General features: G+C 48.6%; 1 protein-coding gene across 3 annotated transcripts in view; it reads left to right on the top strand.

Moving 5' to 3' along the window:
* CBARP (CACN subunit beta associated regulatory protein) overlaps positions 1–6643 on the top strand; it is a 209085-nt gene extending 202442 nt beyond the window's left edge. For all 3 annotated transcript variants that reach the window (XM_069217088.1, XM_069217087.1, XM_069217089.1), the window contains exon 10: positions 3451–6643. In XM_069217088.1, the coding sequence (XP_069073189.1) occupies positions 3451–4714 (1264 nt within the window). In that variant the 3' untranslated portion in view covers positions 4715–6643. The remainder of the gene's footprint in view (positions 1–3450) is intronic.
* Positions 6644–19360: the final 12717 nt, after the last annotated feature.

Consider the following 19360-nt stretch of genomic DNA (forward strand, 5'->3'; position numbering starts at 1 on the left):
GCCTCAGCCTTCCTATCCAGCATCTGGCTGTCGCCATTCGTCCTGGGGTGGGGAGTGGAGGGAATCAGGTCACTTTGGTGGCTTTGTCAACCAGGGCTTGTGTGAGGAGAAACAGACTTCCCCGAGCCTGGCTTGCTTGAAGCCGCAGACCTTCCAGGGGCACAATGGGCCCATCACCCACTACTACCCTGGGAGGCTGTCCCCGCAGGCCTCATCCAGAGGGACTCTCTGGGTCTGGTGAGAACGTGTAACTCTCTGAGAGCAGATCAGGAGTGCTCAGACCTCTGAGGACCCCAGCACCAGTTAATGAATGAGTGAGTGGAGTAGATGAGCTTTGACGTCACATACAGGCTGCATGCAGATCTGTCCAAGTGCCACGGCCCTGGCTCAGTGGGACGGTGTCTCTGTACTGCTAGGCTGTACAAGGGTTCTGGAGTTTCAGTTTATACACAGGTAGTGTCACTGTGGCTTTAGGTGTGACACAATTTCTGGCTCTTTCTTGATAGGCATGGTTCTTGGTAGGCATGATCACCTAGTGGAGCGAGTGGCGGACCAGGAGCTTAGACATCACTTGTTGAAAGAACAGTTTTTAATGAAGAACCACATGACGTCTGCCCCTAATGATGTGACTTCCTGGAAGTTGTGCAGCTCTTTGGGGGTTTATCCTTAGTCTTTGTAGTTTATCCAGGATTTTCATACACAAATACAGCGCAGGCAATCTCAAGGTGTGTAAGAGGCCAGACATCAGTGCACATACTGTCATGCTATCTGCACTGATATCCCACTGGCTATGAAGGCCTTTGTTGTCCATCATGGACAGCTGCTCTTATGGTGTATCTACTCAAGAAGAGAGAGCTCCCTGCTGACACCAATCTCTTTGAAGTACAGCTGCAATATTAAAACCCAACAAACTACAAGATTAATGAGTTATTTAGGGGTTGTTGGAAGTGGGACATCAGCTGTATACAAGCAGATGTCGCTCCCACAGACCTACAAATCCCAGCTCCAACTAGAAGAGGGGCACAGCTTTCCTTCTCATGTCAGAGGCTTTGCTGCCTCTGTCCTGGAACTGAATTAGCAGTTGGGCTGGCCACCACAGGGCTGCTGGCTACCCTGCATCGTCCCTGCGTCATATTGTGAAGACCTTGCCACCTTCATATTAAACATGGTGGTTGCAAGAATGAAAGTGCAGAAATGCCACAGACATTTCTTTGTTTTTCAGAGATGTGGTTTGTTTTAGGGAAATCAGTTTGGTGGTCCACCAGGATAGGGTAGATATTTGTTTCACAAAGACTAGGACCACACGGGCAGAGTTTAAACCTAACTCCGCAAATCAAAACACAGGCCAAGACCAGCTGGGGCATACCCAGGAACGAGAAACTAGCAAGGGAAATAGTCTACACAGAAGAAAATGCCAAAATAGCTCTACAAGAAGTCTATTGACAAAATGTGTAAAGTCAAATACCACGTGAATGTACAGAAACTAGTACACCGAATGGTTGTATGTAGGTACTTGGCCTTTTACTACATCCCCATTACTACATCTGATGTTTACTTCTACTCTGTCCAGTACATTGAAATTACTTTACTTTGGCCTCAACGCTAAAGCTAATGGTAACTTGATGACAAGTGGTTCCTTAATCCTAATTCAGTCGGAATTTATTTACATGAAGTTGGATAATCCTGACATTTAGGGCCTCATTCTGAGGCCGGCGGGCGGCGGTCGCCGCCCGCCTGGCGGGAACCGCCATATGGCCGCTCCGCGGTCGAAAGACCGCGGAGGCCATTCTGGCTTTCCCGCTGGGCTGGCGGGCGACCGCCAGAAGGCCGCCCGCCAGCCCAGCGGGAAACCCCTTCCCACGAGGAAGCCGGCTCCGAATGGAGCCGGCGGAGTGGGAAGGTGCGACGGGTGCAGTTGCACCCGTCGCGAATTTCAGTGTCTGCTAAGCAGACACTGAAATTCTTTGTGGGGCCCTCTTACGGGGGCCCCTGCAGTGCCCATGCCATTGGCATGGGCACTGCAGGGGCCCCCAGGGGCCCCACGACACCCCATACCGCCATCCTGTTCCTGGCGGGCGAACCGCCAGGAACAGGATGGCGGTATGGGGTGTCGGAATCCCCATGGTGGCGCAGCAAGCTGCGCCGCCATGGAGGATTCCTGAGGGCAGCGGAAAACCGGCGGGAGACCGGCGGTTTTCCCTTTCTGACCGCGGCCAAACCGCCGCGGTCAGAATGCCCTTGAGAGCACCGCCAGCCTGTTGGCGGTGCTCTCGCGGTCGTTGGCGGTCAATGACCGCCAGGGTCAGAATTACCCCCTTAATCTATTTGTAAATCGTGTAGTAGCCTCTAACCAAAGCCTCATGTAAACTTCCTAAGATCAGGCAAAGTACCCTGGCTAAGTCAAGAGTTCCTGAAGCATTCTCCCTCAATGGGAGCCCTTCAAGGGTTTTAGATTTCGTTAATACCTGCTTCTGAGGTGTCCTTCTAGCAAATTTCACCTACTGCTGGAAGACAGTCGAAAATAAGTAATACATTTACTGTAATCCCTATGGAAGCCCTCCCCCACAATGGTTTACTTTTAAAAAATGTACGTTTAATTATAATAACACACTGTGCATTTAATTGACTCTGACTAAATCTTAACTAAATTCATTTAAAATACAATATTTATTAATTTGAATTTAACCTTCATGAAAACCCTAATCCTATAGTTAGCCGAATAACCCTAGTTTCGTTTAATTTAATGATGGCTATTCCAACCCTAACTGTAAATGTTATTCAATTAAATTGCACTTTTTACAACAACGAGTAACTCTATTGTAGTGCCAAGCCCAAACTTGGGGCCTGCTTTGGAAGTCGACGGACGGGTAACTGCAATGACTGTGCCAGCTATCCCGTCCACCGAAATCCAAATCCCATAGGATAGAATGGGATTGTGGGATATCGTCACCGTTGTGATGGAGTTACCCGTCGGCCGACTTCCAAATGAAGCCTCAAATCTTTTATCAATTTTAGTTAATTTCACTATCAAATAAGTACAATGCAAACTTTAATCCTGACCTTTCTATTCAAAAAATGCCAATGAAGGAAAAGCTGACATGAAGGACGTAAAACTAGTGCAAATTAAAGTGGGAGATGTGCATGGCAGATAACCGTGGAACGCTAATGGACAAAGTCTTCCATAATGGAGAGTGAGCTTGGTTGAGCAGGATAGCCAGAGCTTTGTAGGTGCTGATGGGACTAGGCCGGACTCAAGTACTTAGAAGGGATTCTATCAGAGCGCCTAGAGGGCATGGTGCGAAGGTAGAGATCTGCTACGCTGAGCCGGCTCTGCACAGCTCTTCCACAATACGCCTCTTGTCTGCTCTTGTGATACCTGCATGGTGGATAAATGCAGTCCTTGGCTTTGACTGTTTTCATGACTGAACATGCCCATAATCTCTCTTGCAGGTTAGAAGGAGCAGAGGCGGTGGGGAGCAGTGGAAGCAGTGATGGTGCAGAGAGAGCTGGTGGGGGAGCAGCTGAGCCACAGACCACCTATCATGATATCTGGAGCCTGCGGGCCTCCCTGGAGCTTAATGCCACATCTGAGCAGAGCAGTAGCAACAACGACAGGGATTCAGTGCGCAGTGATGCCGAGAGCATCAGCTCACTCAGCGGCGTCCCTAGTTTCGCCTCCCAGGACCCTGCTGATGATGGGGAAGTATTCTTGGAGAAGCCACCAGCATCCGAGCGGTCATGCAAGCAGGAGGGCCTGGATTCGGAGCGGGGCAGTGATGGTGATCTTAGCACACGCAAGCTTCTACAAATGGACAGTGGCTATGCATCCATCGAGGCCCCAAGCCGCCTTCCCGAAGACATCAGGGCTCTGGGGGCAAAGGAGAGGACGGCTTCTGAGAAGAGACTCTTCTTCACCCATGCTGGTCGGAAGGGCACCGTGTTCGCAAGCTTTGATTCCAAGGTATTGAATGAGGAGCTGGAAGACGAAGGGGCGGCGGGTGGTAGCTGTGAGACCCCCGTGGGGCTCTCTCCTTATGGGCAGATGCAGCGGCGGGACTACAGTATAGATGAGAAGACGGACGCCCTATTCAATGAGTTCCTGAGGCACGACCCACAGTTTGACGACTCTCCCCTGCGGTCCAAGCACCGCTCACGTGTCCACCTGCGCAAACAGTGGCAGCGGGCGAAGCAGTACAGCGACCCTGGGGTGCGCTACCCCTCAGCACTGGAGAGGCAGCGCACGCCCCTGCGCCGGGGAGAGAGCGCCAATTACCCCTTGGACAATCGCTATCACAGCACACTGCCTCGCATCGCCAGCACTGCTGACGAGGAGCCTGGAGAAGCAAGTGGTCCCATCCACCTTCCGCTGCCTCCAAGAGATGCCAAAACAGAGGCCGGGCCCCCGACACAAGCACTGGAACTAGAAGAGAAGGTCCAAGCCATCCAAGAGGAGCCCAGTGAGCCAGCAAGCTTGACGGACTCTGCAGAGACCACCGACCTGGGCAGCACCAGGCAAGGCCTGGGTACCTTCAGCAGCTCGCCAGGCTCCGATGAGCACCTGGGCTATGGGCCCCAGACCACCAGGGCAGAGCTGATGGACAAAATAAGCATGAGCATCGAGGACAGACTCTACTGCAACCTACGCAAGCCCCGTGACAGCGTAGAGCACCTGGTCACCGTGGCGCACACCTCCCCGGACCACAGCCCTGTATAAGTAGGGCCTGCGTGCTTTGATTCCTGTATGTTAGGCTGTAAGCGTCTGAGGTGGCCAAGCGGCCATCTGCCTGGGGTTTACTACACCAGCAAAGGCGCTAGGAGGGGAATGTAGGCACTAGGAAGGCTGCATGACCAGATAATCATGTCAAGCGCAGATCCTATAAGAGGCCTCTTGAAGAGCAGAAGGTGGGGCACGCACTGGGCTCCTCACACCTCACAATCTGCCTTCATTGCTGCACGCAATCATGCATGCACTGCCAACGAACGTGGGCAGTCGGGTGCTCACACAACTAGACAAATGCAGTCTGACACCAGTACACATATCTACAGCACAGACACTCGGGTACACGCATGTCACCATATGCCAATGCAGCCTGACACACACCGGGCAACGTCTCTGCAATCCCGCTGACCTGTGAACATGCCTGCAGTTCCTAACACAGACATCTACAGACACTGCCACACACAAGCACACAGCAGTTCACTTGCAAAGGCTCGCACACTCCCACAACCATCTGCAGTCATGCACGTCTCACAGGAAATGAAACAACCCAGCGTCGGGCAAGACTGCATTAAGAAACAAAGAGCTACTGGTGGGACCATGCAGACACACTTGGATGCTCACACCAGCTCTCTCCTGGAAAATATTTCCAAGCAATAAAGTTTATGCTGTACTCCCACAACTCACCGTCAAACATGCACATCAGAGTGCTCTGTGCAACCAGTGACCCATGAGAGATCCAGTGTGTGTCAGTGGGAGGTCATGGACAGGTCGTGCTAGCGTATGTTGGGCGTCCAGGGTCAGTACCTGTTGAAAGACCCATGAGCGGCCACAGCCAGGGCCTGTGCGAGGACATGAACTGGTCTGCACTAGCATACTCAGGATGTCTGAGGTCACTGTCTGTGGAGGTCTCACACAAGTGTCTCTGGCAGGTCCCGGCTCTGACCCTACTTGCGTGGTCTCTGATGATGTACTTGGGAGGTCCTGGCCTGCTTTGAGTAAACATATGGGAGTCCAGGGCCCTTCTGCTAGCTAATGGAACATTGCCACGCTACTGTCACACGGATGAAAAGAGGGTTTCCACACTTGTGGATTTCAGGGTGTCCCCCTGGCAGGAAGGACTCGCACACTAAAGATTCTGCTCCTACACCACCTACTCCTAAATCCACAACATCCTCTCAAACCCGAATACGCCATCTCTTGAAGCACCAACAAGCCTGATCACCCCAGTTATCCACAGGGCTCCCTCTGAGAGTAACCAAACTAATCCACTGTTCCTGTTAGCCAATAAGTGGGACGGTTCAGTGTAGAGATGGCTCACCCGACAGAGGTCCAGGACAACTCAGTGCTTGAGTAGGACCAGGTGGGCTGGGTTGAGGGAGTCACGTCAGGCCAGTGGCTCTGAAAGCCAAAGGGCAGGCACTAGGGCAGTGCATACCTTAGCCTTGCACCTACACCACCAACTCTTTCCTGAAGTCTCCCCACCTCCTCATGGGCCGCTGCCCCTCTGGATCAATCGCTGCCATTGCATCACTGTGTCCTACACTTGAGGGCTTCTGATCACAAACTTCAACCCCAGCTTGGAGCTCATCGGGGGAGGGGAGTTGTGGTATTCTTTGGGGGCACATCAGAATGTAGCAGTCTAGTTATCCATTTGTGGGTCCACACCTCATAAGGGCATGAGAAACCTACACTGATCCCCCTTCATGCCATTCCCTCATGAGACCAACTCTGTGACACCCCTCCGGGGACCAGAGAGCAGCCGCCGTCATCACCTTGAACATGGTCTGCAAAGGAGTCTTCCTACGGGGCAGACAACACCCCAGAGGCATATCTGTTGTTTTCAGGTTATTTATTATTATTGTAATTTCAGATATCATTCACTTTTTCATTTCTGTAAAATTTTTCAAATAAATATGAAAGGTATGTGTGTGACTCAAAGACTTTAATCTGGGGGGGAACTGTGCCTACTTCTGCCAACTCATCCATATCCCTTCCGCGTGTAACATGAAATGCTCCAGTCTGGTGTCCAGAGGAGAGGTAAGGAGCGAAGCCGCATACCCTCCAAGCCGCAGAACATGAAGGCCCCTGGTGCCCCTCCCGTAACTAGAAGGTCCTTCTTTGAAGAACAGGCCCAAACCAGGAAGCAGCACCCACAGGCTCCCTCTCCCATGCTGTACCAGGGCAGCACGTGGCACCGTCTGCCACATACCCTCCACCCCGCAGAACATGAAGGCCTCTGGTGCCCCTCCCGTAACTAGAAGGTCCTTCTTTGAAGAATAGCCCCATCCCAGGAGGCAGCACCCACAGGCAACCGCTCTCATGCTGTACCACGACTACATCAGCCACACACTATGGGTTCGCAGACTCCGCACTTGCAAGAGCATGCCTCTAGCACCTTGACCTTTCTCAGTTAAAAGGGAAGAAAAAAAAAACTTCAGCGGGTCGTACACCTCCTCCCACATGCACCAGAGTAAGGACGTTTCTGGTGTATCCTGGCACGTTGTTGAAGGTGGAGCAGCCAGTGAAGTGTAGAAACACAATCTGTATCCTAATGACACACAAGCAGGTTTTACTCATTAAAGTGAATGAAAATAAAACATATATATATATATATATATATATATATATAATGTACATCTGTTCGTGGCATGAGACGCTGCAGATTCACATGCTGTGCATTATCCTGCCATCTAGTGTTGTGTTCGGAGTGTTACAAGTTGTTTTTCTTCAAAGAAGTCTTTTCGAGTCACGGGACCGAGTGACTCCTCCCTTTCGGCTCCATTGCGCATGGGCGTCGACTCCATCTTAGATTGTTTTCTCCGCAAAGGGTGAGGTAGGAGTTGTGAGTACACTAGAGGTGCCCATGCAATGGAGTAGTATGTACATAGTGTGTATTAAAATAATATTTATTTACAATTCATGCAACTAAAAACAGCTACAGGCTCCCGGGGAGGTGGGAGGGCGCATGTGAATCTGCAGCGTCTCATGCCACGAACAGATGTACACTGGGTAAGTGACATTTTCCGTTCAGTGGCATGTGTAGCTGCAGATACACATGCTGTACATAGACTACAAAGCAGTAATCTCCCCAAAAGAGGTGGTCAGCCTGTAGGAGTTGAAGTTGTCTGAAATAATGTTCTTAATACTGCCTGTCCTACTGTGGCTTGTTGTGTTGCTAACACATCTACACAGTAATGCTTCATGAATGTATGAGGCGTAGACCAGGTGGCTGCCTTACAAATTTCTGTCATTGGTATATTTCCAAGAAAAGCCATTGTGGCGCCCTTTTTTCTAGTGGAATGTAGTCCAAATATGGGAATACGTGCTGTCTCCTTATGTGAGCGGCTACTACTGCTAGGCATTTCGTGAATACTCTGGGGGCTGTTGTTATTCTGAACAGTAGCACTTTGAATTGATAGTGTTTGACTTGCATTACAAACCTTAGGTATTTCCTGTGAGAAGGATGGATGGGTATGTGGAAATACGCATCCTTGAGATCCAGTGTTGTCATGTATTCTCCTTTTTTTTAGTAAGGGAACCACGTCTTGAAGTGTTACCATGTGGAAGTAATCTGATTTGATGAAGAGATTCAGTGTTCTGAGATCTAAGATAGGCCTTAACGTTTTCTCCTTTTTTGGAATGAGGAAATACAGTGAGTAAACGCCTGTTCCTTTTTGGTGATTGGGTACGAGCTCTATTGCTTGTTTTTGTGGCAGTGCTTGGACCTCTATATGTAATAGGTCTAAGCGTTGTGGAGACAGTCTGTGCGGTTTTGGTGGCACATCTGGAGGGAATGCTGTGAATTCTATTACCATATAACCATGTTGGATAATTGATAGGACCCATGCGTCTGTTGTAATATGCGTCCAGTCCTGATATCATGTGGTTAGCCTCCCGCCCACTGGTGACAAGTGTTGGGGTGTTGTGGCATTGAAGTCACTGCTTGCTAGGGCTTGGTTTGGGTGGTTGGAATTTTTCCCTTCCTTTTGGGAATTGTCCTCTATAGGAACCACAACCCCCACAACCCCCCCCCCCCCCCCCCCCCCCCCCATGGCTTTGGCCGTGTCTGTCTTTTTTCATTTTTCCAATGGCAGTATCGACTTCCGGCCCAAACAACTGTTGTTGATTAAACAGCATATTTAACACCGCTTGTTGAATCTCTGGCTTGAATCCAGAACTCCGCAGCCATGCATGCCTGCGAATGGTTACAGTCGTGTTGACAGTCCGTGCTGCCATATCTGCAGAGTCTAGTGTGGACCTTTATCTGGTTGTTAGATATGGCCTGTCCCTCTTCAACTACTTGCTGGGCAAGTTTTTGGTGTTCCTTGGGCAAGTGCTGTATGATGTCTTGCATCTCGTCCCAGTGTGCCCTGTCGTAGCGTGCAAGTAGGGCTTGTGAATTCGCAATTCGCCATGGATTGGCTGCTTGTGATGCCACTCGCTTGCCTGCAGCGTCGAATTTCTGACTTTCTTTGTCAGGTGGTGGAGCATCTCCTGACGATTGAGAGTTTGCTCTTTTCCTTGCTGCCCCTACAACCACCGACTCCGGTGTGAGCTGCTGTGTTATGAACACTGGATCTGTTGGGGGTGGTTTGTACTTTTTTTCAACTCTAGGCGTGATAGCCCTTCCCTTTACAGGCTCCTAGAAGACCTGTTGCGCGTGCTTGAGCATGCCCGGGAGCAATGGCAGGCTTTGATAGGATGCGTGGGTGGATGCCAGTGTTAAAAAGGAATTCATCCTCCACTGGCTCTGTGTGCATTGCTGCGTTGTGGAACGTAGCTGCCCTGGATAGTACCTGCGTATATGCAGTACTGTCTTCTGGTGGTGACAGCTTGGTTGGATAACATTCTGGGCTGTTATCCGATACTGGTGGATCATATAAATCCCATGCATCAGCATCATCTTGGGTCATCCCAGTGTGTGTGGGTGACTGCATTATAGGTGTTCCCACTGGTGACAATGGTGGTGAGTGCAGTGGGAATGGTTGTGGTGAGACCATTGGTGGTGGTGATTTGCCTTTAACCACTTTGGCCTTTGGCTGCATTTCTGTTTCCTGACATGCAAGTTTCCTTTTCGATTTGAGTGGAGGTAAAGTCTGAATCTTGCCAGTCTCTTTTTGGATATGTAACCTCTGTTGTGTATGGTCAGGTTCTTCCATACCTAACTCTTGCTCAAATCAATGTCTTTCCTTGAGTTGCATGGAAAGTCCTTGTTCTTCTGTATGAGATCTTCTTTTCGGCTCTGAGGCCGCTTTTCTCGGTACCAAAGTTTCTGCTGTTATAGTCTTTTTCGGTTCAGAGGAGATTTTTCGGGGTTTGGTCGATTCGATCACTCGGTGTCAAAATCGCTCGGTGCCGGATTCTCGATCGGAGTCGGAAGTCCTCGGCAACTCCTTGGCCTTTTTCAGTGCCGATGTTTGGTCACCTTCCTTTCGGTGGGTTGAGCCATGGCCTGCTGGCGGTGGCGTCCCCATGGCCTTAAGTTTCTTGGTGTGACCCTGAGTTTGGGACGGGGCAGGGTAACTCACGGTTTGTTGCACCGTCAAGGGTCGTTCACTGTCGGATTCATCCGATTCCGGCTCTTGGATGGAGATTCTTTCCTCCTCCTCTACGTCGAGCTGTTCTTTCGGTTTCGACGCCATTTGCTTATCGATCTCTCAAGGTCTTCTTTGATCGAAACGCCCGACAAGCTTCACAAGTATCCTCTCTGTGTTCAGGTGACAAACAAATATCACAGACCCAGTGCTGGTCTGTATAAGGATACTTTGAGTGACACTTAGGACAGAAATGGAAGTGGGTCCGGTCCATTAGTCTGGGACGACGGGTGTGGTCGGGCCGACCAGGCCTCAGTGAAGAGTGGAAGCCCCGAAGGGCTGCCGAAGCGGTCTTGATGTCGGTGACGATACACTAACACTAACCCGGTACCGAGTAATAACAATACCGTCGAATTTTCGATACTTTAGGAACACGTCCGAACCCGATGGCGGAAAGAAAACAATCTAAGATGGAGTCGACGCCCACGCGCAATGGAGCCGAAAGGGAGGAGTCACTCGGTCCTGTGACTTGAAGACTTCTTCAAAGAAAAATAACTTGTAACACTCCGAGCCCAACACTAGATGGCAGGATAATGCACTGCATGTGTATCTGCAGCTACACATGCCACCAAACATATATGTGTGTGTATATATACAGGGAGTGCAGAATTATTAGGCAAGTTGTATTTTTGAGGATTAATTTTATTATTGAACAACAACCATGTTCTCAATGAACCCAAAAAACTCATCAATATCAAAGCTGAATATTTTTGGAAGTAGTTTTTAGTTTGTTTTTAGTTTTAGCTATGTTAGGGGGATATCTGTGTGTGCAGGTGACTATTACTGTGCATAATTATTAGGCAACTTAACAAAAAAAAAATATATACCCATTTCAATTATTTATTATTACCAGTGAAACCAATATAACATCTCAACATTCACAAATATACATTTCTGACATTCAAAAACAAAACAAAAACAAATCAGTGACCAATATAGCCACCTTTCTTTGCAAGGACACTCAAAAGCCTGCCATCCATGGATTCTGTCAGTGTTTTGATCTGTTCACCATCAACATTGCGTGCAGCAGCAACCACAGCCTCCCAGACACTGTTCAGAGAGGTGTACTGTTTTCCCTCCTTGTAAATCTCACATTTGATGATGGACCACAGGTTCTCAATGGGGTTCAGATCAGGTGAACAAGGAGGCCATGTCATTAGATTTCCTTCTTTTATACCCTTTCTTGCCAGCCACGCTGTGGAGTACTTGGACGCGTGTGATGGAGCATTGTCCTGCATGAAAATCATGTTTTTCTTGAAGGATGCAGACTTCTTCCTGTACCACTGCTTGAAGAAGGTGTCTTCCAGGAACTGGCAGTAGGACTGGGAGTTGAGCTTGACTCCATCCTCAACCCGAAAAGGCCCCACAAGCTCATCTTTGATGATACCAGCCCAAACCAGTACTCCACCTCCACCTTGCTGGCGTCTGAGTCGGACTGGAGCTCTCTGCCCTCTACCAATCCAGCCACTGGCCCATCCATCTGGCCCATCAAGACTCACTCTCATTTCATCAGTCCATAAAACCTTAGAAAAATCAGTCTTGAGATATTTCTTGGCCCAGTCTTGACGTTTCAGCTTGTGTGTCTTGTTCAGTGGTGGTCGTCTTTCAGCCTTTCTTACCTTGGCCATGTCTCTGAGTATTGCACACCTTGTGCATTTGGGCACTCCAGTGATGTTGCAGCTCTGAAATATGGCCAAACTGGTGGCAAGTGGCATCGTGGCAGCTGCACGCTTGACTTTTCTCAGTTCATGGGCAGTTATTTTGCGCCTTGGTTTTTCCACACGCTTCTTGCGACCCTGTTGACTATTTTGAATGAAACGCTTGATTGTTCGATGATCAGGCTTAAGAAGCTTTGCAATTTTAAGAGTGCTGCATCCCTCTGCAAGATATCTCATTATTTTTGACTTTTCTGAGCCTGTCAAGTCCTTCTTTTGACCCATTTTGCCAAAGGAAAGGAAGTTGCCTAATAATTATGCACACCTGATATAGGGTGTTGATGTCATTAGACCACACCCCTTCTCATTACAGAGATGCACATCACCTAATATGCTTAATTGGTAGTAGGCTTTCGAGCCTATACAGCTTGGAGTAAGACAACATGCATAAAGAGGCTGATGTGGTCAAAATACTCATTTGCCTAATAATTCTGCACTCCCTGTATGTATATATAGACTCTCAGTGCAAGGAAGACCCTCCCCCAAACCTTTAGGAAACAGGAGATCTGGAGTCACCAGACGTATATTTAATGTCCATTTGAATATCAAGTTTAGAACCATATAAGACAGAATATCCAAAAAGGCCTTGTATTTTTTTTTTTTTTTTAATGTAACCACCTTCCCGACGCTGCCCCCTTGGAGCGCAGGTCCTGTGCACAACAGTACACCCTTGACAATGGACAGCTTCCTGGGATACAAGTACTTGGAGAGCTTTTATTAACTTTATGTTGGGTTTATTCCGGCTCATAGCTTGTTGACAGAGGTGGTCTGTTGTGATTAAAGTAGGTTTCTGTTGGTCTCACAGTGGGCCAGCTCAGTCAGGTCTCTGCCCCACCCAGCTGAGGTAGCTCATGTCCTTCTAAGATATTACCAGACCAAGAGACGTGGAAGAGCCTGCTGGTGCACCAGGCCTCTTAGACCATAGGGGGTTTCTACCAAGGGAGAGTCCATCTGCCTTCAGATCCCAGTCTGAGAAAACCAAAGAAACTGTGGTGCAAAAACAACTGAAGGCTGACAGGCAACACACCACAACACAAAGCTCTGAACACAACAATCTGCTGTCTCTGCTCTGCACTGGAGAAGTAGCCATGTTCCCTCAGCAGGAATGCAGCCCAGCATATGGTTTTGCTGTTCACAAGTTCACTGTTTCCTTCATGTCGAGGCAGTGACCGCTGCCACATTTATATTAGAAATCTTGGTCCGTAAATTTCTGCAGTGTCCTGACAGGTTAAGAAGTGGGCACTCTGTACCGGTCACCTAACATCCCATAAATCTAAATCAGTCTCATTGATTTGCATTGACATTAAAATGCATGACAGTAAAATGCCAACCACTAGCTTGGCGTCAAGGCTCATGTATGTAAGAGTTGGTGGAAAACTCATGAACTGGTTGAAAATGTCCTACAAGCCTCAAATACACTGGATAGGAGGGTTCGTCAAACACCAGGGCTCAGGTGCACACCAACTGGTGGAAAACTCATGAACTGGTTGAAAATGTCACACAAGACCCAAAGGTCTCTCTGAACATCAAGGTTCTAACACAAAGGAGAATATTGTAGATTTACGATTACAGCCGGAAGGGTGCTTCCAAACAATACTGTTTTATAATTTAGCTGCAGATCTATTTGTGAAAAAGCAGACTGCAATGATTATGTTAGTGTAAATGCTGCCAGAGAGAAACCCCACATGAATCCTTGATAGGACAGGACCTGCAGTACATTCATGCAGCTGCCTTGACTTGCTTCCAAATGCACTGCAGCCTCAGGTTCAGGTTCACTAGCAGCCTCTGGCTCGGGATACCCCTCAGTGGTCTTCAATCTTAGGGTTCCTTTAAAACCGGGGTGCTTAGATGCAAGCTAAGACTTCCAAGACAATCATAACACCCATTTAACATAACCAGAAACATTTTTTGTAGTTGATGGATGTCCGCAAACTAGAATGACCAGGGCTCCAGGTCTTACGTCACACACTTGCTTACTCCAGGACACTACGGCACCAGTAGGAGCAGCGAGCCTCACAGTAGGGCGACAAAGGGCATTCATAGGCTCCCTTCAGCAGGTGACCATCTCATCATTCCAGGTAAGTGCAGGACGCCAGATCTCCTTTTACAGAGGATGACCTGGAAGTTCAAAGTCGGTTCTGGTGGTCCCGGTCCCACCTTTAACAGCACCTGGTAAGTAACCGCAGCAATCTTAGGGCCCGCAAACTATCTTTGAAACAATTCCCCATCTCAACTTAAAGTTGCAAGGAACAGTTTTTTGTTTTTTTTAATATGTATTTACTAGCATGACTTATTCAGTTAAGCAAATCTATATGTCTGAAAGTACATAAAGAATAAGCTGCTTTCCCTTCAGTCCCGCTCTTTCTGCTAGTGGCGCCTCTAACTACACATACCACGCCTTTTGAATATTCGAGATGTCAGACTTCATCTGGAAATGTTTAATCAGTTCCCTTGAGCGCCAGCAGAAGGAGCCGTGAAGATCGGCACCAGCGTCACTCCACGTCTGAGGTGACGCGCAGGCCTTACGGAGGCCCCACCTACACACAGCACATCACTTGCTTTCTGAACTGTCAGCGCCCTCGGAAGCCGAATGCAATCTCCAGGTTAGTAGAGACCACTGTGCAGATGGGAAGAGTCAAGTTCACAGTGAGGAATCTGCTGCTACTTAGAGTCGGTATCAGAAAAAGCTTCACCAAAGGAACGTGACTTCTTCAGCTGGAGACTTCCACCCGTGTGAACCTCACCTTTCGAATAAATACCAAAGCAGTTTCTCCCAGTTGGTGTGTCTCTGAAATGGCTCAAACCAAAACGGCCTACAGGACTGAGGAGGCCAAGTGCCCATCTCAACCAACCTGGCTGTCCAGACAGTAATTCTTCGTGTACATATGTAGATACCCAAGAAGCCTATTGGCAGATAGCCAAGGCTGGCACATTACGTTCCAACGCAGTGGTGGCAGCCTTGTCTATAGTAGAAGCACAAAAGCCTTCAGGAGGCTGCACTTTAGCCAATGCATCTAAGATCTTAAACCAGACCACGATCCAGCAAGAGTTAGCTTTCTGCACAGCCTTGCCTTTCATTGCATTGCTACAGCGAGTCCAATAAAGAGCTGATCGTCCACTCGATGTTGTGTGGTATGATAAATATAGAAGCTGAGAGGTCTGTTAGGATCAAGGTGATGTAATCGTTCCTCACCATAAGGGGGTCAGGGTAGAGCAAAGAATGCAGGAGGAGGATGGGTTGCCTGATGTGCAAAGGTTCACCACCTTTGGCTAAAAGAAGGCATGTGTCCTAAGGAAAAGGTTTTCTGAGTAGAACAAGCTGTAAGGAGCATTAGAGAAAGTCTGGAGATTGCTTATCCTCCGTTCCAAGGTAACAGCCATCAAATAAGACTCTCTTTGAGCTAAACAACCGGAGAGGACAGCTGTGCATTGGTTTGAAGTGAAACGTCAAAACTAAATTCAAGTCCCACTGGGGTATAACAAAAGGAGATAGGGGAAACCGATGCTGTAGCTCCTTTAGAAAGTGCATCAGAACTGCTGAGGTAAACAATGAAGGCTAGGCCGGGAACCGTAAGAAGGTGGAAATAGCCAATGGACACCCATTAACCATGCCTAAAGCAAGGCCTTGCTGGGCTAGGGATAACCCCAACAGCAAAACTTCAGACAACTTAGTGTGAAGTGGGACAAATGGTTAGTAGCACACCAGGCCACAGACATGGAAGAGTGACACTTGGCTGCCAAACTAATAACCACGCCCTGGAGAGGGAGGTCAAAAGTGCTCAACTGCTGCCACTCTGTATCCAACCACCAAGATTAAGGGTGTTCAAGGTGAGCTGCAGGACCCTCAGATGTGGGTCTGTGACAGGAAATCCTCGCAAACAGGCAGCCTGATCAGAGGACCAAAGCTCATCAGAACGTGGGGCAAGAGAGGTATCAGCAGGAAGGTTTACAGGAGTCCCAAGTCCCACTTTAAGAAGAACGTGACTCCCAAGTGAGAGCAGCTTTGGAAATTACAACGTGCCAAAGTACTGGCATTGCGTGTTGGTGGTGGCGAATAGATCAAGCCAGGGTTCTTCCCAGTCGTAGAAGAGACCTTGCGCCACCTCCCTGTGTAACTGCTATTCGTGATCTGAAAGGTGTAAACAGTTGAGTTTGTCTGCCATGTTTTGCAAAGATCCCGCCAGGTGCTGCACTACCAGGAGCATCCTGTGGCATTCCAGTCATATCCAGAGGCACAGGGCCTCCTGGCACACAGTACATGAGTCCAACCCACCCTGCTTGTTGCAGTACCACCTGGCAGCGGTGTTGTCTGTAAAGACCTGAACTAAACTCCCTTTGAGGCACGTCAGGAAGGCTGTCAACACAGAGTGAACAACTTGCAGCTCCAACAGATCGATGTGGAACTGAGCCGCCACTGGCGACTAGAGGACTCTTATCTCCAGTTCTCCCAAATGGCTGCAGCATCCCAGAAGCGATGCATCCGTCACCACTGTAGCTGTGTGTGGGGTAGGGAGAGGGCTGTGCCACTGACCCAGTCATGGTCCAGAAGCCAGTACTGTAGATGGTTTGCAGTCTCCTCGAAATCTGGACCTGACTGGAGAGAACCTTTGGTACCACGCTCACTGCAGTGCCGGCACATGCCGCCCGGCGTGCTTGAGCAGCAGGATGGAGACAGCCATTAGTCCCAGCACCCCGGAGCCAACCTTACTGAAAACCAGACAGAGGTTGAAACGTCAAGTTTACAGCCCAAATATCCTGGACCCACCGCGCCAGGCTTTAGGATAGAAACTGCACCATGTCCAGGACGGCTCAGATGTAAGGGAGCGTCTGAAGGAGTCAGTTGTACCTGGGCACGTTTACAGTGAAGCCAAACGATGTTCGGTTTGCAGTGGTGAAGGTAGGCACACCTTCAGCAGCTAGTCATCAAGGTAGGGGAAGACAAGAACCACTGACCTCCGAAGGTGTGCTGCAGCTACTGCCATCACTTCTGGGAACAGCAGAGGGCAGGAACGGAGTACAGTGGAATGGAAATGCTCCTGTTCCCTTTGAAACAATGCCTGAGTGCAGAACACGGATGTGACGGTAAGCGTCCTGTAGGTCCAGTGTATTATTTAGTCTCCAGGGTCGAGGACAGACATGACCAGACCGGGGCCAGGATGAACATCCTTATTTTGCCCTTCCACAGAAAGGCATTGCAAGTCGAAGGTCCCTCTCTAAGGCTCCTTTCACAACAGCCTGCACGTTCCACTGCACAGGGACAAGTGGTCCTCAGTCCGTGGATGGTGCAGAATCACGTGATAGTAACGCGTAACCTGGCTGAACAACTTGCTGGACCTACTGGTCCGGAGTGGTCGCTTGCCTGCTGGCAGAAAATGCCGGAATCTGCCTCCGACAGGGTCACTCTCTGTTGCCCAGGGCACTGTGCCAAACAAGGCTTGGGGCAGCAGCAGCTGGAGGGAAGGGAGACGGGGCTGTCCTTGTTGCCTATGTGTTCTGTGGGTACTGCAGACACGAAAAGGCAGAGGAGAGTGCGGAACCTGCTGTTAATCTGAAGTCATCACAGCTCATGGACTACACTAATGCACATATCGAAGCTTGTTCTGTAATCAGATTTCTTGGCATGTTCAGTGCAGAGTACAAGAAAGCGTTGTTCTAATTTGTTTTCGGTCAAAGCCTGACAGTGAAGCCATGTGGTTGCAAAAGACTTATTGGAAAGCCAATTGCCTTCCATTTACTTTTTGTCACTTTGGTTTTCTTGCTTCCTATTCAATAATCATATTTGTTCTAGGCTGTCCAAGTAGACTTTGTCCCTCCTGTGGCACATAGCCTGTTTACCATCTCTTCGACTGGCTCCTTTTATCCTTGCACTTTTTCTTGCAATACTAAAGGATTGTGCATGTGGTTCCCGTATTGTTTTTCCCCTTCTTCCAGCACATTTCTTTTCCTAACGTTAAGAAATGAAAATGTCACTTACCCAGTGTACATCTGTTCGTGGCATCAGTCGCAGTAGATTCGCATGTTCTGCAATAGCTCGCCATCTGGTGTTGGGCCGGAGTGTTACAAGTTGTTTTTGTTCGAAGAAGTCTTTCGAGTCACGGGACCGAGTGACTCCTCCTTTTGTCTCCATTGCGCATGGGCGTCGACTCCATCTTCGATAGTTTTTCCCCCGCAGAGGGTGAGGTAGGAGTTGAATTGTAGTAATAGTGCCCATGCAATGGAGTGACTAAGTATGCACCTATTTAAGGTTGAGATGATACATATATAAATAATTGAAGGTAAATTCCAAACTGCTACAGGCTCCCGGGGAGGCGGGTGGGCACATGCGAATCTACTGCGACTGATGCCACGAACAGATGTACACTGGGTAAGTGACATTTTCAGTTCGATGGCATCTGTCGCTGTAGATACGCATGTTCTGCATAGACTAGTAAGCAGTTATTTCCCCAAAAGCGGTGGATCAGCCTGTAGGAGTGGAAGTGGTCTGAAATAATGTCCTTAATACGGCTTGACCTACTGTGGCTTGTTGTGCGGATAACACGTCTACACAGTAGTGCTTGGTGAATGTGTGAGGCGTAGACCATGTGGCTGCCTTACATATTTCTTGCATTGGGATGTTTCCTAGAAAGGCCATGGTAGCACCTTTCTTTCTGGTTGAGTGTGCCCTTGGTGTAATGGGCAGCTGTCGTTTAGCTTTAAGGTAGCAGATTTGGATGCATTTAACTATCCATCTGGCTATACCTTGTTTTGAAATTGGGTTTCCTGCATGAGGTTTTTGAAATGCAATAAAGAGTTGTTTAGTCTTTCTGATGTTCTTTGTTCTGTCAATGTAATACATTAATGCTCTTTTGACATCTAATGTATGTAGTGCCCTTTCAGCTACGGTATCTGGCTGTGCAAAGAACACTGGAAGTTCCACTGTTTGATTTAGATGGAACGGTGAAATAACCTTTGGCAAAAATTTAGGATTGGTCCTTAGGACGACTTTATTTTTGTGTAGTTGTATAAAAGGTTCCTGTATAGTAAACGCCTGAATCTCGCTTACTCTTCTTAGGGAAGTAATGGCGATGAGAAATGCCACCTTCCAGGTTAGGAACTGTATGTCGCAGGAGTGCATGGGTTCAAAAGGTGGACCCATAAGTCTAGTTAGGACAACATTTAGGTTCCATGAAGGAACAGGTAGTGTTCTTGGTGGTATAATTCTCCTAAGGCCCTCCATGAATGCTTTAATGACTGGTATCTTATATAGGGAAGTTGAATAGGTAGTCTGCAGGTATGCAGATATTGCTGCAAGGTGAATCTTAATGGAAGAGAAAGCTAGGTTAGATTTTTGT

This window comes from Pleurodeles waltl, chromosome 12 (assembly GCF_031143425.1).
Source record: "Pleurodeles waltl isolate 20211129_DDA chromosome 12, aPleWal1.hap1.20221129, whole genome shotgun sequence".
NCBI lineage: Eukaryota > Metazoa > Chordata > Amphibia > Caudata > Salamandridae > Pleurodeles > Pleurodeles waltl.